The 26,249-nt window shown below is 54.6% G+C and overlaps 2 protein-coding genes across 6 annotated transcripts; one reads left to right on the plus strand and one right to left on the minus strand.

Annotated features, from left to right (window-relative positions):
- Positions 1-1,451: 1,451 nt before the first annotated feature.
- Positions 1,452-21,790, minus strand: LOC107203804 (nuclear mitotic apparatus protein 1). Of its 5 annotated transcripts, none has more exons than XM_015626231.3 (26): positions 21,704-21,790; positions 19,189-19,261; positions 18,167-18,255; positions 16,458-16,537; positions 15,658-15,740; positions 15,489-15,569; positions 15,124-15,208; positions 14,587-14,713; positions 13,207-13,361; positions 12,742-12,859; positions 11,665-11,782; positions 11,181-11,321; positions 10,718-10,840; positions 7,571-9,676; positions 6,565-6,606; positions 5,569-5,637; positions 5,355-5,465; positions 5,056-5,274; positions 4,810-4,955; positions 4,471-4,714; positions 3,475-3,742; positions 3,223-3,359; positions 2,903-3,112; positions 2,420-2,530; positions 2,165-2,332; positions 1,452-1,956 (listed from the first exon to the last, which is right to left on the minus strand). In XM_015626231.3, exons 2-26 carry the CDS (start codon positions 19,228-19,230, stop codon positions 1,921-1,923), a joined length of 5,109 nt encoding a protein of 1,702 aa, XP_015481717.1. In that variant the 5' UTR covers positions 19,231-19,261; positions 21,704-21,790; the 3' UTR covers positions 1,452-1,920. The 5 variants fall into 5 exon arrangements, with proteins under 5 accessions (XP_015481717.1, XP_015481726.1, XP_015481709.1 ...); XM_015626240.3 differs by lacking the exon at positions 21,704-21,790 and adding an exon at positions 20,706-21,314 and having other exon boundaries at positions 14,587-14,710; XM_015626223.3 differs by lacking the exon at positions 21,704-21,790 and adding an exon at positions 20,706-21,314.
- Positions 20,748-24,300, plus strand: LOC107203855 (serine/arginine repetitive matrix protein 2-like). Its single transcript, XM_033515075.1, has 3 exons — positions 20,748-20,895; positions 21,313-22,833; positions 23,533-24,300. Exons 1-2 carry the CDS (start codon positions 20,748-20,750, stop codon positions 21,942-21,944), a joined length of 780 nt encoding a protein of 259 aa, XP_033370966.1. The 3' UTR covers positions 21,945-22,833; positions 23,533-24,300.
- The last annotated feature ends 1,949 nt before the right edge of the window (positions 24,301-26,249 follow it).

A 26,249-nucleotide genomic window follows, 5' to 3' on the forward strand; every position in this document is an offset into this window, starting at 1 on the left:
GGCCCACTGAGGGCAGCGGGACCCCCAGGACCGTCAGAGGCAGGCGTGCTCCCTTCCCTTCCCTCCGTGCCCACCCCAGCGCGGGGGACGCAAGGGTGGACGAGCGGAGCCGCCGCCCGTGCTGGCTGCTGTAGCACTGCTGCCATGGCAACCACCGCTGGAGCAAGCAACAGCAGCTTTACAACAGTCAGCTTTGCTCAGAGCCTGCGACGTCCAAACTGCTCAGCAACACAGTTGCAGTTCAACAACAACAGCCTAAAGAAGCAACAATTTCTACACCGCAGATGGCTTCACTAGATACTTTGCTGACTACACAGAGCCAAAAGGCTTTTGACCACAGCCATGCAAACCCTGCAGCAGGCCTGGACCCGTGGATTCGAGACATGTCAACACGAAGTCCAGCATCCCTGGGCTGCTTTCGACAGTGGGGAGGCTTGGAACTAGATGAGCTTTAAAATCTCTTCCAAGCCAAACTGTCTTTTGAGCTCTGTGCCTGCTCATCCCCAGGCTCTGCACTGGATATCCCTGCAGCTCCCCCGAGCACCTGTAGGCAGCTGGACAGGCACTGTGCTCCCAGCCCTGTTGGCAGATAAATCCGGATGCTTGGCAGGGGAGGCCCCTGGTGGCCAGGGGACATTGAGTAGCAAATGGGGATAGAGGTGGCATTTCTGTAGCTGGGACAAATCACTCCTGCTGGTGCCCTGGCACTGGAGGGACAGCAGAGCGTATTCCCAGGCTGCCATGAAACCATTGGGGAGGATGTCAGTCCAAAGCCCACATCATCCCAACAGCAGTGAGCCTGTGACAAACAACATCACCTTCCCTTTCCACAGGCTGCTTCCTGCTGGATCTGCTCCCCACACACGCCTCCCAGTGTGGAGAAGACCCCTCTGCAGCCTGGCCTTTCTTGTCCCCTGATGCCTGAGTGTCCTGTCCCATTTGCCAGCTGCCCTTTAGCGTGGCAGAGGTGGAGCAGCATGCCAGCAACTGGGGGGAGACAGCAGGGGCCCTGTCCTCACCCCAGGGCCTGCAGTAGGGCAGCAGAGGTAGGGCCAAACCCTGTGTCACCACCCCTGGGGGCTGAACCTGCAGTACTCCAAGGGGAGAGAGACTGCAGGCCTCAGACAGTGTGGCAAGGCTGGTATGAGGATGGAGAAGGTACTTCCAGCCTCATGGCCAGGACAGGTGGAGTTTGAAGCACTGTAATGGCAGGAGTTGCTACTGGAGAAGAGTAAGTTAAAGGAGAACAAGAAGACAGAAATCTGCACTATGACTGCTTAGTGCTACAGCAGGTTCCCTGTACATCTCCCTCCCATCCTGCCTTGGGAGACCCTGTGTAGTTCATGGGGACAGCGACAGGACAAGGAGGAAGTCATGCTTTTCCTCCCCTCAAGCCCTGATAAGGATTGCAGGAGGAACAAGCCAGGACGCCGGAGCAGGTGAAAAATACACTTTATTTACAAGTAGAAACATTTAAAAATGCTGTCTCAGCTTCCCTGGGAGGAGCAGGACAGGGCAGGTGGGGAAGTCCCACACACAGGGAGCAGGGATGGTGGCCCTAGAGATGCTAAGTTTCACCCTCTGTCCCCGTAACTGAGGCTGCAGGATATCTCTGGGGAGAGCTCAGCCCCTCCAGCCACACAGCCTGGTGCCAGCCTCTGCACCCTTGTGTGTTTCTAGCCCTCAACCTCTGTGCATCCCCTTGCCTTGGATCTCAGAAGGGTTTAGGGTGACTGGCTGCAGGAAGGGCAAGGGGGCCTCGCCATGCCCAGGGCACCCCCACAGTTGTCTGCAAGGCAGTCATGTGGGTGGCCCCACCTCTTCCCCCTTGGTACTCCTGGGCCCCGGGGAGACAAGGAGAGGTGAGGGGGTGCAGGTGGGGGCCAGGGCAGAGCCAGCAATGCAGGGACTGGGGAAACCTCAGGATTGCTTGTCCTTGCGTGACTGACGACTGGCCTGGAAAGGACAGAGCAAAGATGGGAGGTTAGGGACCATGGACATGACCAGGGCCCCATGCTAGGACCTGCTGTTGCCCTGGCACCCCAAGGACAGTAGGGACTGTCCCCGCTTTTCCCCATGGCCAGTATGAACCCAAGGCAGGGGTTGGGGGCACTGGGGTGAGCATGAGCTCAGAAGTGTGCCCAGGGGGTCAGGCAGTACCTACCTGGCCCTTGGGGGACTTGGCAGTGGCAATGCGGGATGAACGGCGGGTGCCACTGCTGCTGGAGGGTGTGGAAGTGTTCTTCCGGGTGACTGCCTGGCGCAGCAGGCGCCTCCCCAGAGCCCTGGGGGTGTTGAGGATGCTGAATGCCATTGACTGGCGCCTCTGAGCCTACAGGGCAAGGGCAGGACCATTAACTCAGGGTGGGACAGGATGGAGGGGTCCCTCCTGATCCCTCTTTTTCCCTCTGAAGCTTACCTGTGTGGCTGGGGCTGGCTGCTTGCTCTCTTGACTGACCTGGGAGCCACTCTGTTCACTGCGATCCTGGGTGGTCTGGGGCCGGGGGAAGCAGCTGGTTGGCTTCTTGGACTGGAAAACAGGGGAAGCAGCTGGTACTGTCATCTGTGGGTCACCCTGCTGTGGGGCTGGCAGCAATAAGGGAACTGAGGGGCTGCAGGGGTAGCAGTGATGGGGGTGAGGGTAGCAGTGCCCAAGGAAGGCAGAAGGCTCAGCCCTTCACCTCTGGAATGGCCTTCTTGCTAGCACTAGGAGCATCACGAGTACCAGACACACCACTGTGTGGTGCAACACTGCTAGGAACACTGGGCACTGGGATCCAGGATCAGTGGGAACATGTGGCCATTGGGGGTGTTACCCACAGGGTCACAGCAGTTCCCTCAAAACCTGGAACACCTGTTGTGCCCAGTAGGGTGCTGTGATGGGGCACTGGGCTGAGCTCACCGGGGGGGTGTCAGGGTCCTGGTGGGTCTCTGAGAGGCGCTTCCGCTGCTGCCGGGTAGTGATGCTGCTGGCCTGGGTGCTGCACTGGCTGCCTGCCTTGCTGCCGGCGGTGATGATCTGGGAGGGCTGTGTGCTGGCACGTCGCAGCGTCTCCTCTGGGTCCCCCATCTTCACATCCTCATCCGTGATGGTTCCCAAGGAGGTGGATGGCTGGGAAGGGGATATGTGGATGTTGTCAAGGGGCACTGTCTATTCCTAGACCCCCTCCCAAACCACAGTTCTGGAGAAAGTCTGCCTGACCTCCCTGTCCAGCCCCTTACCATGCTCTCTAGGGGGTAGCTGGTCTTCAGGTGGGGCGGGCGTGCCTGGTTCCGCCGCTGCAGTTCTGCAATGCGGTTCCAGTCATCCAGCTGCTCCGGCTCATCCTGGCATGTGCCCAGGTTTATGGTGTTCCGGCCTAAATCCAAAGCAAGGAAGGATGAGGGGGGTGTTCTCAGGTAAGACCTGACGCCCCCAAGCCAGGGCAGAAGCCCACAGCCAGCAGTCCAAGTGTCTACCCCACCCACACACACCGAGGCTGGAGCTGCTGGTCTGCTTCAAGCGCAGGGAACTACGGGTGACTGGCCGGTACCCAGGGAGGCCCAACAGTCCTGAATTGCCAGGGGTCTTCTCTGGGAAGGATGTTTCCAGCTTTGTAAGAGTTTCCTGGGAGGGGAAGCTGGTGAGGGAATGGGTGGAGGCACCTGAGCGCAGACGGCCTTTAGCAGGGGAAGAAGTTTTTGTAGACTGAGCCAATGGGATGTTCTTGATGCAGATCAGTTCCTCAGACTGTGCCTGTTTCTGTGAGAAAAAAACCCACAGATGAGGGGATCGCAGAAGAGTTTAGGCTGAACGGACCTTAAAGCTCATCTCCTTCCACCCCCTGTTCCCTTGGCTGGGACACTCTCCATTAGACCAGATTGCTCCAAGCCAGATCCAATCTGGTCTTGAACACTTCCAGAGATGGGGCAGCCACAGCTTCTCTGGACAGCCTGTGCCAGGTCCTCACTACCTTCACAGGGAAGAATTTCTTCCCAGTATCCCACCTAACCCTGTCCTCTGTCAATGGGAAGCTACTCCCTCTTATCCTGTCACTCCAGGCCTTTATCCAAAGTCCCTCTCCTGCTCTTTTGGACCCCCTTTAGGCACTGGCAGAGGCTCTAAGGTCTCCCTGGAAGCTTCTTTTCCCTGAATGCCATCAGGTCTCTCAACCTCTCCAAAGCAGAGGGGCTCCAGCTCTTAGAGTATCTCAGTGGCCTCCTCTGGACTCTCTCCAGCAGCTCCTTGTTGGGGGTCCCAGAGCTGGAAGCAGCTCTGCAGGTGGGGTCTCACCACAGTGGAGTAGAGGGGCAGAATCCCCACCTGGCCCTGCTTCCCACTGTGCTAGGGATCAGCCAAGGATATGGCTGGACTTTAAGCTGCCAGTGCACATTGGCAGGTCATGTTCAGTTTTTCAGTTCCCAGCATGGTGGGTCCCTCTGCAGTGCTGTTCCTGATCCCTGCATTCCCCAGCAGGGGCCCCTGCTCACATCTGTCATGGTGATGTTGATGGTAGTGCGGCGCCGGGCTGAGCGGGTCTTGCAGCCGGAGTCAAGTGAGAAGTCACCCGGGAAGTTGGTGCTGCTCTTCAGCTGCGACGGTGTCTCAGAATGGATGGGGGTAAAGTAGAGACTCTCCAGGGATGACTTCCTCTGGGCCAGGCGCTGAGACAGTGGTGACTCTTCACTGTCTGATGGCAAGGCTGAGAAATCCAACTGAGAGCTGGTAGCCTTCCTGCAGAGACAGGGGATGAGGGTAGCACCAGCAGGCTTACCAGGCCATCAGGAACAGTGGATTTTTGGAGTGCTGGAAGCAGATTGATCTGGTACCTGGTGGAGCTGAGCAGCTGTTCCTCATCAAGGCTATCAGTGCTCTGGTTGGCCACACTCTGGCAGGAAGACTCCTGTCCCTTTACTGTGGTAGTCATCACCTGGAACTTGCTGAGTTCCTGCACCTGTTGTTTGGCAGCCTCCACCTGAATGGGAAGCAGGGAGGCATGGATGGATCTATCCTCCAAGTGAGGTGGTGATGGAGATGAGGACAAGGAGGGTGAAACCCCACTATGCCATGCCCACCTGAGCTTTCAGGCTGTGGATCTGGCTGGTAAGATTCTTGCAGCTCATCTCAGACTCCTTGGCCTGCAGGATGCTCTGCTGTAGCTCCTTGGCCAGTCTCTCTGATTTGCTCTGAAGCTCTGTGTTCTCTTTTTGCAGGTGCTCCATGGCTTTCAGCTTCTCTGACAGCTCCTGGTTCTGCTGCTTCTTGGCATCATAATGACTTTTTGCCTTCTCCATCTAGAATGTAAAGCAGAGAAATCCTGTCAAGCTTCCCTGCACTGTGAGGGACAGCAGGGCCATGCTAGCCCCTAGCATACCTGCCCTTTGTAGTACTCAGCTGCCTGCTCCTTCTGGGTGAGCTGCGCCTGCAGCTCTGCCACCTTCTCCTCATGGCTGGTGACCCCTGCCTGCAGCTCCCCTTCCAGTCCCTGTGGGCAGGGAAGAGACTGGCTTTAGAGGCAACCCAGGTGAGCCCCCTGGCAGCACCAACAGCTCCAGGGCTCAGCCCCCAGGTTTTGGGTCTCTCTTCACCTTCACTCTCTGCTGCTGGGTCCAGGTGGCCTTCTCCTGCTGCGTCAGCTTTTTACTCAGCTCCTCCACCTGGAAGAACATGACTACATGGAAGAACATGGCTAGCTCCAGGCACAAAACTACCATCTTCCCATGGAGGAGCACATCCCCTCCTCTCTAGTCAGCTCTAGGGCACAATGAAGAAATTTCCTGCCACAGGGCAACTGTTCAGCACCACCCACTGCCAAGGACGATCCCAGGACATGGCAAGGTGACAATAACCCCATGTTAGTCCTTACAGCAAGGCTGGTTGGAACTACCCAAGCGTAAGGAGCAGCCACATGCTGGAACCAAAACCTGTGTTAAGTTCCCATTGCCCCAGTGCTGCAACCTGGAGTCCCACAAGTCATCCAGAACTCTTGGCACAGCTAGATGGCTGCTGCAAGTTCTGGCCTGGTCATGCTCTCCCTGCTGTATGCCTGATGAGCCCCCAGCCCTCTGATCAAAGCCACAAGGTCTCTGCAGAGTCCTGGGCAGCTCTGGCTGGGACTGGACAGGGAAATGTGGCTTTTCCAACATTGTCTCCCAAGTGCTAACTCCTATTACATCTGAGATCAGTGCTGTTCTAGCCATGCTGTCTGAGTGCAGCTGTTCCTACCAGCTGTGCCAAGAGCTGGACCTTGGCTAAAGGCTGGGGGGAAGCCATCACAGCACTGACAGTCCTACAGCTGAGGAGCCCTGGATGCTCCCGGCAGCCACTTGCTGTGTGTGCTACCATGGGGCATGCAAGAAGCCATGCCGAATTGCAGGCACCAATGTGAGGGGGCAGGTGGCAGGATGGGACCCCAGTTGTTACCCCCTGGAGGTGAAGGGGCCCACAGACCTAAAGCCATGTGGCCCATGGCTGGGTCCATACTGTGAACAGTTCACAAGAGGAAAGGGTGGCTCCAGCAGGAAGTTGGCAAACAAGGAGGGCTGTGCACTGTCACTGAACAACCAGCACTTGGTGTGTGTTACCTGCTTAGCTTGGTCCTTCTGGATTATCTCCAGCTGCTTGACCTGCAAGCACAAAAGGTAGAGGTGAGTACACAGCTGGCACATAGGCTGTTTTCCATAGAATCATTTAGCTTGGAAAAGCCCTCTGAGATTGAGTCCAGCCATTCCCCCAGCACTGCCAAGACCACCACTAATCCATGTCCCCAAGTGCCACACCCACATGTCTGTTAAATCCCTTCACCGACAGGGACTCTACCACTGTCCTGAGCAGCCTGTGCCTCGTCTGGACAACTCTTTAGGGAAGGATTTTTTTTCCTAATATCCAACCTAAGCCTCTCCAAGCACAACTTGAAACCATTACCTCTTGTCATGTCACTAGTCAACTGGGAGAACAAGTTACGTGGGAGACCCCCATCTGGCTGCACCCTCTTTTCAGGGAGTGTTTCACCCTTTCAGGTGAGAGATGGTTTCCCTGTGCCTCTTCTCCAGGCTTAGCTCCCCAACTCCCTTAACTGCCGCTCATCAGACTGGAGCTCCAGATCATTCCCCAGCTTCACTGCCCTCCTTAGGAAACACTCCAGCACCTCAATGTGAGAGTCCCTTTCACACCTAGGAATGTGCCCCACAACCCCAGTCTGTGTGCTGAGCAGGACATGGATTCAGGGGTGTCACCCTGAAAATTAAACCTTCTGATAATGTTTTCATGGTTTTAGTTACTTTCCCATGAAAGTTCTATAAACGTAAGTTGTTTATCACATTCCTTGTTAGAAACATCTTTTGATGGACTTTTCACATGACCAGTGTTCTTGGGAAGGTGGTAACTTAATTGTCCAATCCTTGGTCATTGTTGAGAATCTATAAATACCAGAGTCAGAGAATAAAGTGACAGGTTTTTTGTTCTGACACAGAGTGTTGGTGTGAATCATTTAGTGTCCTTTAGCGACACAGGGGTGTGCAGAAGGCTGAACCCCTTTTCCAGGAGGGCTCCCCCTACCCACAGCCCTCCTGCTGGGAGTGGAACCCCTACCTGAGTTGTCAGTCTTTGCTTCTCTTCCAGGAGCTGCTTCTTCTCTTCCAGGGCTGCTGCTTTGCTGCTCTCATACTCCTTACTCATATCCTCCAGTTTCTGTACTGCCTCCTTAGCCTCCTGCCTGCTGCTGGTCACCAGCTTCTCAGATGCTGCCCGCAGCTGCTCCAGCTCCTGCGTGTGCCGCTCCCTGGCCTGGCCCAGTTCCACCTCAAGCTGCTGCTGCCCTTGGCTGTGGCTCTTGCTGAGCCCCTGGTTCTCCTCGGCCAGCCGAGCATTGGCCTGTTGCAGCCCTGCCAGCTGTGCTCCTGCCTCTGCTGCCTCAGCCTGCAGCCGCTGAATGGCCCGGTCCCGTTCTGCCAACTGCTCCCGCAGTGACGGCACCTCAGCCACCTCCAGCTTGGCCTGCGCTAGCTCGGCTTGCAGTGCAGACACGGCTTTTGCTCTCTGCTCCAGGTCCTGGTGGTGCCGGCTTTCCAGGGAGGCACGCTCGGCCCGAGCGCTGTCGAGCTCCTGCTGCAGGGCAGCCAGGAGCTGCTCCTTCTGTAGGCACTTGTCCTGGCAGACCTTTGCCTCCTGCCGCAGCTCATCCTCCCGCTCGCTCTGGCAATGGCGGTCCCTCTTCAGGGCCTCGATGGTCATCCGCTGCTTCTCCATCTCTTCCTGGCACCGCTGCACCTCCACCTTCATCAGTGAGCACCTCTCAGCTGCACGGGAGGCTGCGGTGGCCATCTCTGTCTGCAGCACCCGCAGCCTCTCCTCCAGCTTCTTGCTCTTCTCCGACTCAGCCAGGATCAGGCGTTTCAGCTCCTTGCTTTCTCCTTCCTTCTCCATCACCTGACGATGAAGGATGGAGACCTCATGCTCCAGGCTGCTGATCAGACTGTTCTTCCTCTCCATCTCCTGGACACACTGGGACACTTGCTCCTTCCAGCTCTCTTTCTCCTGCATGGCAGAGCGGAGGGACACCAGCTCTTTCTCTGCGGCCCGCAGCTGATCCATGGTGCCTTCCAGCTCCTTGGATTTGAGCTTCTCCTGGGAGAGCTGCTGGGAGACTCCCTCCAGTGCCTCAGCAGCTCTCTGGGCATCTGCCTCCAGCTTAGCCACACGCTGGGCTGCTGTTTGCTCTGCCACAGCCATCTTCTCCTGCAGGGAGGAAATCTCGGCCCTCAGCTTCTGCTCCTCACTCTCCTTCTCCTTTGCCCATGACTGAGCGCTGGACAGGTCAGCCTGGAGGCCAGCCAGTCGCTCTGCCTGGGCCTGCAGCACAGCCACCTTCTCCTGCTCAGCCTGCAGCTGCTGGCAGGCCCGGCTGTGCTCCCGGCTCAGCGCCTGCATTTCCTCCTTCAGCCGCCTGCATTCTTCATCCTCCCCTCGGGCAGCAGGAGAGGCTCCCATGGGCTGCTCTCGGCTCTCCTCCAGCACCTGGCATGTGGCCAGCTCCTCACTCCGCTTCGGCAGAGCTGGCTCCCGGTCCTGAACCAGCTGCTGTCTCTCTGCCTCCAGCTCAGCGATCCTGGCCAGGTTGCCCTCCAGGCACTCAGCTGCCCGCCTCTTCTCATCCTCCAGTATACCCTCAGTGTTCCGCAGGGATTCCTCCAGGAAGAGCAGCTGCTCCTGCAGGTGGCTGTTCTCCCGGGCCAGCTTCTCCCTCTCAGCCAGCTTCTGCTGGCTCTCCTTTAGCCTGCCCTCCAGCTCCTGCAGCTGGGCTTTCAGTGCCTCTGCTGCCATTCCCTGCTGCTGTTGGGCACCCAGCTCTAGGATCTGGGCTTCCAGTTCGCTGATCTTGTGGCTTAGTGCAGCCTTCTCTTCATCCACAGCCTGCAGCTGGCTGCTCAGGGATGTGTTGGCCTGCTGGAGCTGCTGCAGGGCAGAGTCCCTTTCCCGCAGGGTCTGCTCATGCTGGACACTGAGGGCAGCCAGCTGCTCAGCCTGGCCCTCAGCAGCCTGTGCCTGCAGGTCTCGCTTCAGCCTCTCTCGGGCCTGGTGGCTCTCAGAGAGGGAGCTCTGGAGGCTGGTGACAAGGCTCTCCAGCTGCTGCTTCTCCTCCTCCAGCCGCACTCCTTTGGCTGTGAGGCTGGACACCTCCTGCTTCAGCTCCTCCAGCTGCCAAAGAGAAGAGCAGGGAGACTATTGGGTCTGACTGAGACAGAGAGATAGTGCTGCTCAGCAGTAGCCAAAACACTGGTGTGTTATCAACACAGCTACCCATGCAAAGCACAGCACTGTGAAAGCTTCTAAGGGAAAATGAACTCTTAACATTCCCCTCAGTGAGGGTCTAGGAGTGGGCAAGATCCTGGGAGGTGACACTATGAGGCCAACTGACACAAATTAACCAAAGGGATATTCCACAACTTGTGATGTCAGCTCAGACACAAAAGCTAAGGGGTGTACAAGGAATAGGGGGAATTCATTATTTTAGTGTTTGCCTTGTGGAGCAACCACTCCCCATGCTGAAGCTCTGTTTCCCAGGAAGTGTCTAAACATCACTTGCTGATGGGAAGTAGAGATTGACTTTTCTCTTTGCTTATGCATGCATAAACTTTCACTTTTCCTTTTTTTGATTTAGTAAATTGCCTTACCTCAACCTACTAGTTCTTTTCCATCTTATTTTTCTCTCCCCTGTCCTGCTGGAAAGGGGAGTGATAGCAGGGCTTGGTGGGCACCTGGTGCCCAGCCAAGATCAGACTACTACAGGGACAAAACATGCACCCCCTAGGTGTTACTCAAGCTGCAGCCAACATGCTCACCAGACCCCACATGCTGCATCCCACTGAGAGCTGCCCATTGCCTGCCTTCCCTCCCATTACACCCCTAAGCACACCTTGCTTCTCCCTCAGCCTTGTGCCACTCTGCTCCCTTGGACCAAAAACCTTATTCTCACCCTCATCCATGCAGGAAATGCTTTCTTCACGACCAATTCACATTGTGAGGGGCCTGCAGAGCCACCAGCTCCCTGGGAGCAGTATTTGCAAATTCAGCCCAAGAAGGGCTTTCCCGGAGTGCTCAGCCCCACTGACCTATCCAGCAGCAGAAAGCAGCAGCCTCTGCCCCACATGACTTTGCCATCCATCTCCTGGCACCTGCTGCTCTCTCCAACTGGAGTAGCTTCCCATTCAAGCCCTTGCTGCAGGAGCCCCAATGTACCTTCAAAATGTCCCCCATGACTTCTCCCTTCTCCTGGGTGCTGCACTCCTCCAGCTTGGCCAGCTGGTCCTCCAGCATAGAGATCTTGCCCTGTAGAATCTCGATTTTCTCTTCTGAGCATTTCTGGGGACAGAGATGGGACTGAGCATGGTGCAAGACAGAAGAGCCAACCAACCCAGGAGAGGCACAGCCACCCAGTCAGTACTGACACCCTGCTTTTCCAGCAGCTTTGTCTCACCCCACTGCAAGGACAGCGGCCCATCCCACCATGAGGAACCCTTCCTGGGAACAGGGAGAGGCTTCCCACATGAGCTGACAGTTACACAGCTTCTCCCCATGTGCTGGCACAAACAGGCAGAAGGCTCCTGGCTGCTGCACCCTGCAGCAGTTGGGGTGTCCCCGAGCTGGGGAGGGCTATGGGGGAGCTACAGAGGGGCACCCACCACTCCCCAGGCCCCCTGACCTTGTCCTGCAGGGCAGCATGCAGTTCCTTCTCCAGCTGTTGCTGCTTCTCCTGAAACTGTGCCATGGCAGTGTTGTGCTCTTCCAAGAGCTCATCATGGGCTCGCTGCAGCTGGACCATGTTGCTGGCAAACTCCCGCAGCTGCCAAGTGAAAATCCACCCAATCCAGAACAGGGTCAGAGAGTGCCTTGGCTGTCCAGGGCTCTGCCTGCTCCCCATTCCCAAGAGCTGCAGCACACGTGGACATCATGGGTTCTGTGTGCTCACCACATGCAGGCAGCTCCACCTGGTCCCCATTCCCCCACCACAGTTCAATATGGATCAGGATTCAGAACCCAAAGCAGGCTTGGTCACTGGGTCAAAGACTGCGTTAGCAGAACCATAAACATCCCAGCATCCGGCACTGCCATCAAATCCTCCCCTCTGGGTTCCACCACACCCAGCTGAGCTGTGGGGGACACAGACAGGACACTGCAGCCCATACCTTGAAAGAGAGATCCCCATTCTCCTCAGAGAGCTGGTTGATTTTTCTGTCCATCTGAGCTTTTTCAGTCTTCAGGTCCTGGCACTGTCTGAAGGCCTCGTGCAGGCGCCCCACCAGGCTGTGGGAAAGGTTGTGGTTAAGGAGGGGGTGCGTGCTGGCAGCAGGCAAGGATATCACCAGGGACTGGTGCTGCTGGACATTGCCAAGGAAACCAAAGGTTCCAAGGGATCTCCCTGCCTTGCTGTGACTCTACCATCAACCCAGCTCTAAAACTGGGTGCCAACAAATGGCAAAGCAGAGTAGAGATGAGCAGTGTTTGTGCTTTGCAGAAGCCCAGTAGCTCCAAACTGAGAGCAGAGGCAGCTGTGGGACTCTAGCAACCCCCCTGCAAAGAGAAATAAGTGAGGAAAGGCCAAAAAGAACATGGCACTTCCAGTGGAGGTTGGGCAGCCTTCCTGAGTAAACAATGGCACAGGGACAGAGCAAAGACCAGTGTGACAGGTGATTTCAAGTGTGTGACGAAGCCCAGTACACAGGATCAAAGTAAAGGCCTGGGAAAAGGGGTTGGAGTCAGGAGTTCCAGGATCACCCTGAAAGCTTCCCCTTTTCCAGGATCAGGTGAGACCCACATGGGCAGGACTTTGGATAAGAGGCTGGAGTTGACAGGGCAAGAGGGAATGGTCTCCCACTGACAGATGACAGGGTTAGATTGGATATTGGGCAGAAATTCTTCCTTGAGAAGGTGCTGAGGCCCTGGCACAGGTTGTCTAGAGAAGCTGTGGCTACCCCATCCCTGGAAGTGCTCAAGGCCAGGTTGGACAGGGCTTGGAGCAACCTGGTCTAGTACAAGGTGTCCCTGCCCATGGCAGGGCATTCCACTTAAATGAGCTTTAAGGTCCCTTCCAATCCAGACCCATTTTTGATTCTGTGCCTGCTGTCTTCTCCCCAGGGCACAGCAGCAGAGGAACAAGGAGGTTTGCTTTCTTCCGTTTCATGCACTGCTAGGGAAGAGACTGACAACATGGAGTCTGAGGATGTGGGAGTCACAAGGTCCCACCTAGGAGGAAGGAGCATTACCTCTCCTTCTTCTCCCTCAGCTCCTCCATTTCTTTGGGTTCCAGCTGGTCTTCAGTTTGCTTCTCATTGAGCTCTACCAAGCGATCAATCCGCTGCTGCATCGTGGTGATCTGCGCATCTGGGGAGGGGGGCAAGAAAGGGCCTGTTACCAACTTTTCATGTCACCTGAAATCCCCACAAGAGCATTTCTGCACAGAAACCCTCTACAGCAGGAGATCAAAGAGCCAGGCTACCAGTGCTGCTGCTCAGCATAGATGTTGCTTCAGTCATGGCTTTTGTTGCCCAGGATATGTAAGGCAATACGAGACAGAAGAAGGAATCTGGAGTCTTCACTTGCAGCCTGGCAGGATGGACCATGCATGAGCAGTTGTGGTGGGGTCAACACAGACAAGTCAGAGAAACAAGGAGGGATCTCTGCCCCACAGACCCCTCCCTGCACCCCATGATGTCCTGCTAGTGACTGACCCTTCTTCCTGATGAGCTCTTGAGCCTCAGCCATCTGCACCTCCAGCTCTTCCCGGTTCTCTCTCTCAAAAGCCAGCTGCTCATTCACCCGCCGCAGCTGAAACTGCTGGGTCTGCATGATGTCCCCCATGGGTGAAGACGGTGTGCTGGGCAGGCTGCAGGGAGACACACACACAGCTGGATTATCCTGAGCCAGCACAGGCCCCATGCAGCCAAACCCACTCTGCTGCCCCCATCTCTGGGGCAGGATTCTCCTGCCTGGCTCCCCGAGGAACTACTGCCTTAAAAATCTAGGAACAAAACACACAGATGAGACAATTTCAATAAAGGAGGTAATATAAAAGCTGGTGTTTAATTGGAGGCCTCTGGGGGAAAACATGGAAAAATGCCCCTGGAGGCCTCCAATTAAAGACCAGCTTTTATATTACCTCCTTTATTAAAACTGTTTTTTATGTGTGTTGTTCTATTGCTAGAATTTTAAGGCATCAGTTCCTCCTCGTTCTGGTTCAACTCTCTTTGGGACCCCCCCTTTTTCAAGTTGTTTATGGGAAAGTGATTTGGAAGGGTGGCTCGTCCTTGGTTCCCAAAAGAACCAAGATTAGAATAGGGACTTCGAAATGTGTTTTGTCTTTCTGTCTGTCAGGGTAGGAAAAATGCTGGAGACGGATAGGAACTATTTAACTATACAATAAGAATCTACAGAGCTACAGAGTATGAAGAAAACAGAAAAGCAAAAATCATTTTGGCATCAGGTTCACAGGAATAAATTTGATGCCACATCAATTGAGCACAAAGGCCATGCTCCTCCTCTTGCCTGTACTAATGCCAAGCTGTACGTGCTGAGCAAAAACCACAACCAGCATGCCCAGGTGGCCAAGGGCATCCCCACTTGTGTTAGCCATAGCGTGACCACATAGGGTTGAAGCAGTGGCTGCCCCCTGTGCTGGGCACTGCTGAGGCACCTCAGTCCTGGAGTCCAGTTGTGGACCCCTCACAATGAAGACACTGAGGTGCTGGAGAGTGTGAGCAGAATCAACTGAATCAACAGAGGTGGGGAAGGCTCTGGAACATGAGTCTGATGAGGAACAGCTGAGGGAGCTGGGGGGACTCAGCCTGGAGAAAAGGAGGCTCATGGGGGACCTTCTCCATCACAGACACAGTTAGAATCAATGGTCTCAGAGGGCTTTTCCAAGCTGTATGACTCCATGATTCTAAAAGGAGCTGACGCCCAAGCTCACCCCCACCATCCATCCCCACATCAGGCCGAGCAACATGCAGCAGGGCATTCCAGGGAGTCAGCATGCAGCCCAGCTACATGTGTGGGTCCCAAACTTCTCCCTTTCCTCATTTCCCCTGGCATCCACCAGGCAGGGCACATACTTGCTGCTGGGGAAGGAGGCGATCCTCTGCAGCTCCAGGAAACGCACCTCTTGCTTGGGCGGGAGAGAGAACAGTGGGGAACGCTCCTCAAAGCTGCTGCTGGACACACTGGATGAAGGCGGCTCTGCTGGAAATAAAAAAGGGAGAAGAAGGCTGTGATCTTTAATATCTAAGAGCCACTTGGCAACTGAAATCTCAGGAGCACGAGAACCACAAATTCCAGTTGGGATGGAACAGCCCAACAGAGGAAGCCATAACCCTGCTCTACATCCCCATCCTGCTCCTGTTCCACAGTGCTTCTGCAGTCCCCAGCAACTCTGCTCCCACAAGACTGTCAGCATCCCACCTGCTCCACTCCTCCAGGGAAAGGCTGAGCTACTGCTGACTGGGAAGAACCAGCAGCTCTAAGGCAGCCTTACTCTTGGAGTTTACAGTGCACCATTTTGTAGCTGAGGGCATTTGGGTGGTGCAGCTGCCTTTATGGCAAGGCAGTTACAGCAGCACAAACAGGAGGAAAAGCCAGGGCCCAGCACTTACCTCTCCTCTGCAGAAATGGCTCCAGATTCTCATTCAGACACTCCTCGTTATCCAGCACAAATTTGAGGATTGATGCCAACTCAACCTGTGTTGGAGGAGCTGCAGAGTTAGTGGCTCTGCTATGGATCACAGGCAGCACCACAGCAGGTGTGGGGCAGTGGGCAGCTCCCTGCCTTCCTGTGCTGCTGCCACACTTGCCACCACAAGTTTTTGATAGCCCAAAGCCACCAGTGAGCACCACAGTGCCCACTCCACACTGTCGTATGATGGGACCCAGGAGGGCAAGTTCTGGAGCACCTTCTGCCAAAGGCACCGCTGCTTCCCCCTGCACCCCAGATCCAGAGGAGGAACCCCAAAGGGATTACCTGAGTCTTGTAGTCAAATTCATTCCAGTCCCCAGGGTTCCTGGAACTCATGGAGGTGTGGTACAAGAGCAGCACAGCCACCTGAGCAAGGCAGGAAAGGCATCACTAACCCCAGGCCAGTCACAAGCACATTGGTGCTGTCTGGGACTAAAATATGCCATGCAGTTACCTTGGCCAGAGCCAGCTCCTCTCCATCCAGGAGTTTCTGTGCAGAGACCAGGTTTTCCATAGCATATTTGTCCCTGCAATGCTCTGCAACATGAAGCACAATTCCCAGTCATACAGGAGCCACTGGGCATGTGGGCTGCCCTGAGGTGACACTCATGGCCAGGAGGGCACTGTAATGCATCCCCAGGGAGAAGGGACACAGGGCAGGATGGGCTCCAGAGTCGAGATCTCAGTGGTCAGCCTTGGCCATTAACCCTGACTTTCATTCCCCTCCCTGGAACCCCACCCTGAATCTCAGCCTCCCCACCTTGGCATCGCCCCTCCAACATCAGCACAAACAGTTCCACCTGTGAAGAGTGGGATACAAGGTGGGATATGGTGTCTTCCTTCCAAGAAAGAGGAGCAAGAGTGTGAGATACTTCCCATTTCCCCTCCCAGGATCTCTGCTTGGGTAAAGGTTTTCCACTGGAATTTAAAGAGCTTAAGTCCAGTTACCCATCTAGGAAAACTGCTCCAAAGCAGCATCACCAGAGCAGCCACTGGCAGCCTGCCCTTTACATCCAGATCCTCATTGCTTTGAAGCCTAGGCTCTGGCAAGGATTTCCATCTGGAAGTTTCCCATCAGGAAGCTTTCCCTTCCACAGGCTGCTGTGGGAATGCTGCTGGCACCTCACAAAGCTGCTGATGTGGGGTCAAGGGGGGTCACTATGTGAAGGGGGAAGCTGCAGATCAGACTCCCTCAGAGGTCAGGGGCACCGAGTTGGGGCAGTTGCTTCCCCCAGCACCAGCGGAGGGTCTTACTCTGCAGGAAACCACGGATGAAGGAGATCCTCTCTGGCAGCGGCTGCTCCAGCACAGACTCCCCCTCCTTGCTCCTGTGTCTGGAAGAGTGCAGGGTTTGCATTAACTCTTTCTGGAGGGATTAGATCAATGATGAGTTATGTGCAGTGTCGCTGAGCCAGGGCCAACAGCGTCATGCACAGGAGTGAAATCCCCCAGAATCTCCCTGCTGGGAGAGCAGCTGGAGCTGGGCAGCCAGTCCTCCCCCCGGCACTGCTTCCTATTCTGCCTGCCAGGCATCCAGCACAGCACAGGGAGCTTGTGCTGGCCCCACCATCCAGGAAGCACCACAGGAGCAGGCCATGCACGGAGCCTCAGGCTTTTCTTGCTGCATTTCAGGGAGCCTGAAGCTTCTTCTTGCACTTATTTGTGACTAACTCCACTCTTCCTGAGCAGCCACCAGTTCATGGAATACCCCGAGTTGGAAGGGACCCACAAGGGTCATTGAACCCAACGCAGCTCAGAAATGGCATGCCCAAAGCCCACACCAATCATGCTTGACCAGCACTGCCTAAGTACTGTCTCTTACTCCCAAGGTGTCAAAACCAGTAACCTAGTCTAGGACAAGGGCTGCCACGAGGATTTGCTCCTCCTCACCGATTTTCCCTGGTGCTACAGGAGCTCCTCAGATCAGCCAGCTGCTATGGCAGCTGCCCTGCTGCCACCCCACTTTATCAAGCCATGGCCAGGCCTCTTTAGAGAGCACATGCCACCAGGATCCCTACTAATCCGAGCTGGAGCACAGACCCAGGAGATTAACCAGGTCTGACTAAATATACCTGCGGTGCAGGCAGCTCCTTCCTCCCCACCCACTGCAGGCAGATCCCTGCTCCAGGCAGGCTCTCCTTACCCCGCCCAGGAGGTAATTACAGCAGACAGGCTCCCAGAAGGGTTTGAAAGCAATGCATGGCAGCCTCACACCCTCTCAATTTGTTTTGCCAGCTCCTTAATCACCAGGCTTCATCCCACCTCTGATGCCCATTATGGCTGTAGATTTTAGCTGTCCCTTGCTCCCAGACAATAAACACAATTCCCAAAGGAGGCATTCCTCCCACCCCTGCCCAGCCACCTCAGGTCCCAGGACAGAGCACACAGGTTCCATCCTGACCATTCTATACTCAGCAGCAGCCTGACATCCCCAGGCAACAGAAGCACTTTCTCAGGCAGAAACCGTCATTCTTTACACTGCTTTCCAGACACAAGGCTTCCTCAGGATCCCAAGGCTGCCACTCAGGAAAACTTGCTGGGCTGTTCCCTCAGCAGAGCAGCATCAACAGAAATTAGAATAATCTCCTGTGGAGCTGCAGGAACCCCTGTGCCTCTGGCAGCAGCACTCGGATCTTTTCTTCAATGCCAGGAGCAAACCCAGATGTTAAGTGCCAGATGCGATAACAAGTCTCAAGTGACAGGAACTCTGACCAAAACATTCCCTGGGCAGCTCTGTGGGACCCAATAGCTCTGCACAGACCCCAGCTGTTCAGTGGCACAGAGGAGATGGAGATCCCAGCAGCTCATATGCCAGAGGAGGAATAAATACCCCAATAAATACCCACTCACCCCCTGCCCAAGAACAGAGCCCCTTAGCTCCTGGGGGTTGAGGCCATGGCTCCAGGAGACAGCCCAGACCCAGCTGCGTGATTTGAAATGTGCACACAGCTCCCCATACTCACATTTTGTGGATAATTCTGATGAAGACACTACAGTCCTGGAGCTGGGACAGATCATTGAGGCGATCAGGACAAACATTTGTGCTGTTCACCTAGAAATGGGGTGGCACAGTCAGAAGGCAGAAACCAAGACAACACTGCTGTGCCACCACCACCGCCAGTCCTGGCAGGGGACAACATGACTGCTCTGGGTGTGAAAGTAAATCTACCCCTTCAAACCACCCCTTCCTGGGGAACAGATGAACGTGATCCCCACAGCTCTACAGACTGCCAGGGAGTCTGGCACAGGTGCCATTTATAACCCTGCTGGAGCCCCTCTTCTCTGGAGAGACTGAGAGACCTGGAGGTGTTCAGCCTGGACAAAAGAAGCCTCACGGGAGACCTCAGAGCCCTTGCCAGTGCCTAAAGGGGCTCCAGAAGAGCTGGAAAGGGACTTTGGACAAAGGCATGGAGGGACAGGACAAGAGGGGATGGAGTCCCACTGACAGAGAGCAGCATTAGACAGGATATTGGGAAGAAATTCTTCCCTATCAGGGTTGTCCAGATGAGCCATGGCTGCCCTATCACTGGAAGTGTTCAGGGCTAGGCTGGACATGGTTTGGAGTAAGTTGGTCTAGTGGGAGGTCTCCCTGCCCATGGCAGGGCATTCCAGTTGAATGAGCTTACAAGTCCCTTCTAACCCAAACCATTCTATGAGTTTTTGCTTGGACACAGCAGTGCTTTGTGAGACAGATCCAACAACCCCTTCACACTACAGCTGCTTCAGGCTCAGCTCCATCTCCCAAGCAGTTTCCATGACCAGACCAGGCCATTCCAGCATTTCTGGTTACTCAACAGGAAGAGTGAGCAAGGCTTCTCCTGCAAACACCCACCTGCCCAGGAACAGTAGCAACTGGGCTACCCTAGGACCTGCCCCAGCCACAGTCCCTCCTGAGATAAGCCCTGAATCGTGCCCTGAAGCTGCCAGTGCTGGCAGCAGTATGTTCACCTATGCAGTGAGCTCCAGCAGAGGAGGGGGGACTTACCCAAGCAAGGAGAGCAGCAACTCTTGCACTGTGAACAGACATTGTGGCCAGCCTGTCAGGTCACTGCCCAGACCTAAAAACATCAACAAGGGGGCGGGGGTAGCAATAAAAAAGGTAAAATATAGTAATTATGTTAACTAAGTGACCTGCACCCAGCACCAGGCATTTGTGCCCACCAAGGGAGAATGTGTCCCTGCATCTGGCCAGCTGTGCAGGAGCAGAGAGCATCCTCCTGCTTCCCCACAGGCACAGAGTGGGGAGCAATGCTGAGCAGCAGCCAGGTCCACTCCCACATGTCAGGATCCTGACAAGAGGTCAATGGAAAACCACTGCTTAGGCTCCTCATTCTCCTGCTGTGCCTTCTTCGCTCCCTCCCACCTCCAAATGTCACTAACATTTCTTGCCCAGCAAGGTAGTGGCCAATCCACTGAAGTGCCGCCAGCTCCCCTTCCCACTGCTACTAGTGAAAGAACCACCTGCTGGGGGCACGGGAGCTCACCGGGCATTGCTGCATTGGGTGGGAGCAGGGATGAGCTGCCCTGACTGGATCTGGGATCACTGCCAGCGACCTTTGCCTCCACACTGGCTGCCCCCAGGGCCACCCTGGGAGTCTTCCAGGGGAGGGGAGGGGCCTGCTGGGAGACAAAAAGTCACCCAGATGAGGAGGGGGCTCCTCACCTTGTATTGCACCTGGACACCCGCACCACGACAAGTCAAAAACCTGGTCGGGATCTGCAGCTGCTCAGCACAGCACAAACAACCAGTCACGGTGGCTTTGGAGACTACAGAGCTCCCACGGCCGTCAGTCCAGCTGGGAAGCATGGGATCCTCAGCAATACAGGTCCTCCCTCCAATCTGGCTAAAGCCCAGCTCCCATGGCTGGGTCACTTAGCAACTAGTGTCCCTCCAGCCGGTGCCACAGCCAGGACCTCTCCCTAAAAACCCACCCAAAGGCACCAGGCAAAGCACTCGTGCAGCACCGGATGCAGACCTTCGGAGAAAACCGTGTTCCACCAGCGTCTGGTTTTACCAGAATCAGTCTGCAAACACATTGATGCCTGGTCTGGTGTGAGATCTGGACGGGCAGGGCTACCGCTCCTGCCGCGGTCACAGCCTGGCTTGTCCCTGGTGACACTGGCCGCCCTGAGCATCTGAGACAACGCCATGACCCGCCTGTGAGGACGTGCCTTTCGTGATGGCAGGCGGGAAGTGGTTGGGGAGCCCGCCAGCGGCCGTGAGCGCCTTCCAGCCGCGTCCCTGAAGAGAGCAGCTGCAGGAGGGCGGTGGGAACCGGGGAACGAGCCCCGGAGGTGGCGACGGCCGCGGCGGCATTGTCCTTCCCCGCTTTCCCCTGCTCCGCTCCGGTCACAACACGGCGTTACACAAGCCCGCGCTCCGGAGCTCCCGACGCGCCACCGCGCCGGGGGGACGCGCCCGCGGACCCCGGGCTGTCCCGGACGCCTGCCCGGGGAAAACAAAACAAGGAAGAGGCAGAAAAGTCTTTGCTGGGGCCTTACCGGGGCCGCGCGGCCGTCGTCGGCGGCTGGGGTTAATCGGCCATGAGCGCTGGCAAGCCGCGGAGGACCGGGGAGCCAGCGGCCACGCACAAAAGAAAAGTTGTTGAGCTTCTCTTCGGCGGGGCTGGCAGGCGGCGGTTCCCCTTCCTGGCCCTGGGCCACCCCACGTCACCGCGCCGGGGCCGCGCTCGTTAAAGGCGCACGGCCCAGAAACCTCCGGCGCCTCGCCATGGAGGGGGGGAATCGTCCGAACCTGGACGCGCTCACTGCCGCCACCCTGCCCAGGTACCGAGGGACGGGGAGCTGGTGGGGCTGGCACAGACTCACTCCCGGCCCCAGCGCAGCTGAGGAAAAGCCGGGGGCTCGGCAGAGAATGGCCCCAATGTCACGTCTCCCTCTGGGCTGACTGGAGTCACATCCCAGCTGACCCCTGAAAAACTCCTCCCGACACGCACACACCCCGCGGCCACGGATTCAACTGGAACCGGACCCTACGGGTCGCCAGCTCGACCAGGGAGGTGCCGGGCGAGGAAGGGACGTTCACCCCTCGCTGCCCTTCCGGAGATCCTCGGAAGTCACCTCCGCAGCGTCTGGGCTGCCTGAGGAGGCCCAGGGCCGCAGGATGGGACTGCCCCGAGCACGGCACAGGAAAAGCACAAGGAGAAGGTTCTTTCAAACCGGCGCTGGGGGCAGCAGAGGAACCCTCGAGTAACGCGGCCGCCGAATGCCGCTGCCGAAGGCTCCAGCTTCGCCAAGCGCCGGGAAACGAAGAACAACACGGCCGAACCACAGCGCTCCGGCCGGGACCGTCCCCCGCCCCCGTCCTTAGGGAAAGGTCCGCCGCTGAGCTTGGCCCGGGACGGAGGCTGTGCCACAGGCGTGCCCCGCCGGCCCGAGGGTTTCGCCTGTTGCCTGCCTGTGGCACAGCCTCGCTCTGCGGCCCTGAGCCCCCGCCGAGGGAAGCACCGGGGCCCGCCCCACCTCAGCTCTCCCCCTACCGTGACCGCGGCTGGGAATCGTGTCCGCCTTCAGCGTCCTCGGAGTCGCCGGGGCTCCAGCCGCGTTGATGGTAGGAGGGGGAGCCGCCAAACTCCGTGCCGCGGCCGCCCTTATTCGAACGGCAGCGCCCGCCCCCCGCTGCCGCCCATTGGGCACGGGCGGGCCGGGGGCGTCTGGCGGGCGGAGCGCGAATGGCGGGTGCGGCACACGCGGGGGGCTGCAGGGGGCGCGCTCCCGTGAAGGTGCGGGGACACAGGCGGGAGCGCGGGGGTGAGCGCCGCTGTGAGGTGGGGACACATGACGGGGCAGGACACGGAGTACTGGAAGCCCACAGTGAGTCAGGGGACACGTGTGTCACACGCAGACACCCCACCCTGCCTTGCAGTGCCAGCTAGGTAGGAATCCTCAGCAACCCCCAAACGTGTCCTGACCTACTAGTGGGGCCTCACCTCACCTGGGGGATCCTGGCCTTGTCCCCATGGCCACAGCCCTATTTCATGCTGTAGAGGCCCAGAGAAGTTTAGGCATGGACTGGACTGTGGTGGTGCATGTCCCTGCCACCGCCCAGGCCCCACCAAGACCTGAGAAACGCCTGTTAGACTTTGTCCTTCACAAACAGCACCTGGGCTAAGCCCTTCTTGAGCTTTTTTTATATATTCTGTTGCAAGGAACTAACAGATGTTTATCAAGCATCTGTTTTTTAATGAACACACTTGGAAACTTAATTTTCTTGCCTGAGTAACAACCCAAGTGAAATCCTATTTTTGTTGTTGAACCTTCAACCAACGCAAGTTGTGGCCAGGATGGAAAATGGCTAATGACCTATGAAGGTCTCCTGGGACCAAATCCAGAAAGGTCTCAGCAATCCAAAGTGAGACCCTTTGAGCTCTCAATTATAAGGGGCTAATGCATACTGAAGCCCACTCTTTAATAACCCTATAAACTGCAGTCCAGAGTAAGTCTTTCTGAGCATTCTATTCCCAGAACATAAGAGAGCTAATGTGTATGTCTCAAACATAGGTAATTGGATGGCTGTGGAGTTACTGGAGGACTGGAGGTAATAAACAAGGACTGGTGATATTAACATGCCATAAGCAAGTGCAAGATGTGACTGAAGAAGGGGAGCAAGGTGAGAAAGGGCAATTAAACATAAACCCTTGGTTTTGGAAGACAGGTGTCTGCTAGGGAGGCAGGAGCCTCCCTTGGAATGAAAATGTAGACTCCCTCCGAATTATTATAATTTTGAAATCAAGGGCTCTCAGGCAGAGATCTGGGGATAGGAATAACAGTTCTTTACCAGTGTGTATAACAAGGCACACAAACAACAATAACTACAGCATTAAAAACAAAACAGAAGCAGGGACCCCGTGACAGCCTTCTCGGCCGAGACGGGAAGGGATGGAGGAGAGGCTTTGCTTCACAAACCCCTCGGGCAGTCAGTCCCGGTGCTCCTGCAGGGCTCTGAGGAACACTCAGCTGGAACAGCAGGGATGAGCTGAGATCCTGGGCTGGTGGCTGAGGTGGATCAGCAGCTCCAGGCTGGCACTGCCACACGTCCTGGCAGGACAGGGGGTGCGAGGCCCACAGATGAAGAAGGAGAAGAAGCATCAGCTCTGTCTGGGTGATGGCAAATTCCCTTCCCTCTGCAGCAACAGCTCCCAGCAAAGTGTCCTTCTCTGAAGCTGGAGAAGCCAGCAAACCTGTCCTCTCCCTCCCTTTTTCCTGCCATCCTTCCTCCATGGGCCCAGCCAAACCCTTTGTGTTTCTCTAGCACCTCAAGTACCAGCAGTCAGGTTTTCCCCATAACTAATTGGTAAAAATTCCACAGGTGAGCCAGAACTAAAAGAAAGACACCTTACCCCCAACAAGCCTTCTGACCCATTTCCAGGAAGACCTGAAAGAGCAGACTGTACATGATAATTTGCATGGAAAATGAGAAATTCCTCTTCAGGATGGGGGAACCTATCCATAAAAAGGTACCCTGCAATTTCCATGTCAACCTAAACCTTCCATAGCACAACCAGAGGCCCTTCCCTCCTGTCCTGTTGTTTGTCCCCTGGGAGCAGAGCCAGACCCCCACCTGGCTCCACCTCCAGTCAGGGAGTTGTGGAGAGTGAGCTGGGGTATAGAGCTCCAGCTTTTGGTGGCTGTGGTCAAAAGACTCTTGGCTTTGTATGGTATCCAATGAAAGCATCTTCTGGGGTGAAGCTGTTGTTTTTTGAACAAAGCCTTGTCCCCAAAAATTGTTGAAATTTTGAACAGTTTTCAAAGATCACTGTAAAAATCCAGCTGCTATATTAATTCACTAATTGCCAAGTCAAACTGACCTGAATATTGTTTTGATGCAGAAAACTTCTGGGTTTATTGGTAAATTCTCTATCCAGGTAAAGTCAAGGCTTGGCCAGGGCCTAGGCTTTAAACTGGAATGATGCCTCTTAACTCATTCTCAAAGCAAGGGTTTTTTTTAAAAAAAATAGCAGCTATAAGATACTTTAAACATTGCAAACTTTTAAAAGGCATTTGTATAAAACAAATGATCAGATGTCTTAGGTAATTGACTAATTAAACCATTCAGCAGTTAATTTAATCTGAAGTTTCTTTTATAACACTTAAATTTTAACCATGATACATTTTCTTAGAATCAAGATACAAGGAGCTATGTGCACTATGATAGAAAGGGGTAAAATAGCTAACAAAGATCCTCTTCAAGGTCTTTTATATGTCCATTTACACAATTAACAGATGCCAACTAAATTATTTTTCTTAGCGACCCAATGACCCAACACCTCTGTGATGCACTATGGTATTTTCTATCCAATCACTTACTACCACCCAAAAACCCCTAGGAGAAGAACATGAAGAAGAAAGAAGAAGGACAAGACACAACACCCTAAATCCTCCATCTTGTCTCCTGTTTTCTAAACTACTTTCTCACCCAGTGATTTAAAAAACTTTCTAATCTACACACTTACACTTTTTGTATATAACTTTAACATTTGTTCTCATGTATCACCATGAAAATATGCTCATGAATTTCATGCTATATGAAATTCAGTGTTTTTCTGGATCTTAGAACTAAGTATTAGAAACAAGGGCAGACACTCTGTATCTCAGACTCCAACAAAATGGGAATGTTGAACTCAGACAGGCACTCTTTTAACAACCCTAACTGCAAAAAATTTTCAACTGTGGGACTAATTCCTTCCCTATCTTTCTCTTTCAAGGGGTACTCTTTAATTCTGTTTGTTTTCCTTTATTAAGTTTGATTAATATAGGAAGTGAATTTTTCACTCTCCTTGGTACATTAGAGGCCCACACTCCAGGAAATACTTGATTTATTATTTCTTCACTATTTCTTCACTGTATTCTTCACTAATTTCTCCCTCTGTTTGAACAGCTGTTAACATTAAACTTAATGTGTCTATGTATTGTTCATCATTTACCTCTAGAATAACGTCCCCATTTTAAAATTTAATGTTTACTTGTAATCCGCTCCTCGGCCACTCCCACAGCCAGAGATCCTCCTGCCTGGCTTGCCAAAATGATATGCAAGAAGAAAACTCTCTAACTCATAGAGTAAGTTATAAGAGCCTGTATGTATTTGTTCAGCGCTGAGGTGCATGGGGAATAGCTCCTCCAAAAATATGCAGACACTCGGAGACTTGCCCCTCTCTTTTTATTCTCTAAAAACTAGGACTCCACAATATGCCTAATACATGTGCATTTCCTAACCCCACCTGTCCGCACCTCATATTAAAATTAGCTCCATGTCTCTTTCCGAGTGCTCATTGCCCCTTGTTGGTCACTCTGGGGTTGTCTGGGGGGTCTTTGGGGCTGAAGTGATCTTCCTCTCAGTTGAATTTTTCACCTTTTCTCCTTGCACATGCTCCTTTTTAGTCTTTTGACCATCTTCTGGGCTTTGATGCCATTTTTCCTGGCTTAGGGGTCCAAAGAACCCCCTTATCCTGTGGTGCCTGTGTTGTTGCATCCTGTTTGTGCATTCTAGCTCTTTACCTTACCTTGGAGCCTTGCTCTTTTCTTGTACTTGTGGGAACAGTAAGCATTTCACACAGTTTTGTCAGGCCCCTGCCTTTTAGTCAAAGCATTTCTTGATGCTTGGTTCCCAGTTCTTAATTTTTCTGTTTCACCACTCTAGGTTGTGGAGATGTGCTAGTGGCATGGGTGTGTCTTAGGACAAGAGGAAATGCTGTAGCTTTATGCTGGCAAGTGAAAGGCACAAGAAACAGCTGTCACTGATCTGTGCTGTCACTGATGGGGGAGACTGCCACATTTACACTGCGGTCTGCATGTGGGATGGAAGAGGGTGACTTTATAAGAAAAGTAACAAACAGGACTGGCAACTACTGAGAGAGGCAAAAGGGGTCTCCCTTGGTCAAGACAGGGCAGGTCTAGTGAGGAAGAACATCCTCAGCAACCACCCATCCAACAGCACAGGGACAGTGACTTAGAGGAAGGCAACACTACATCAGAATTTGCCATCAGCATCCCTCAACACTTTCTGGGTTTAGCAAAAGCATTTTTGGC

The sequence above is a fragment of the Parus major genome, chromosome 1, assembly GCF_001522545.3.
Source record: "Parus major isolate Abel chromosome 1, Parus_major1.1, whole genome shotgun sequence".
NCBI classification, from domain to species: Eukaryota; Metazoa; Chordata; class Aves; order Passeriformes; family Paridae; genus Parus; species Parus major.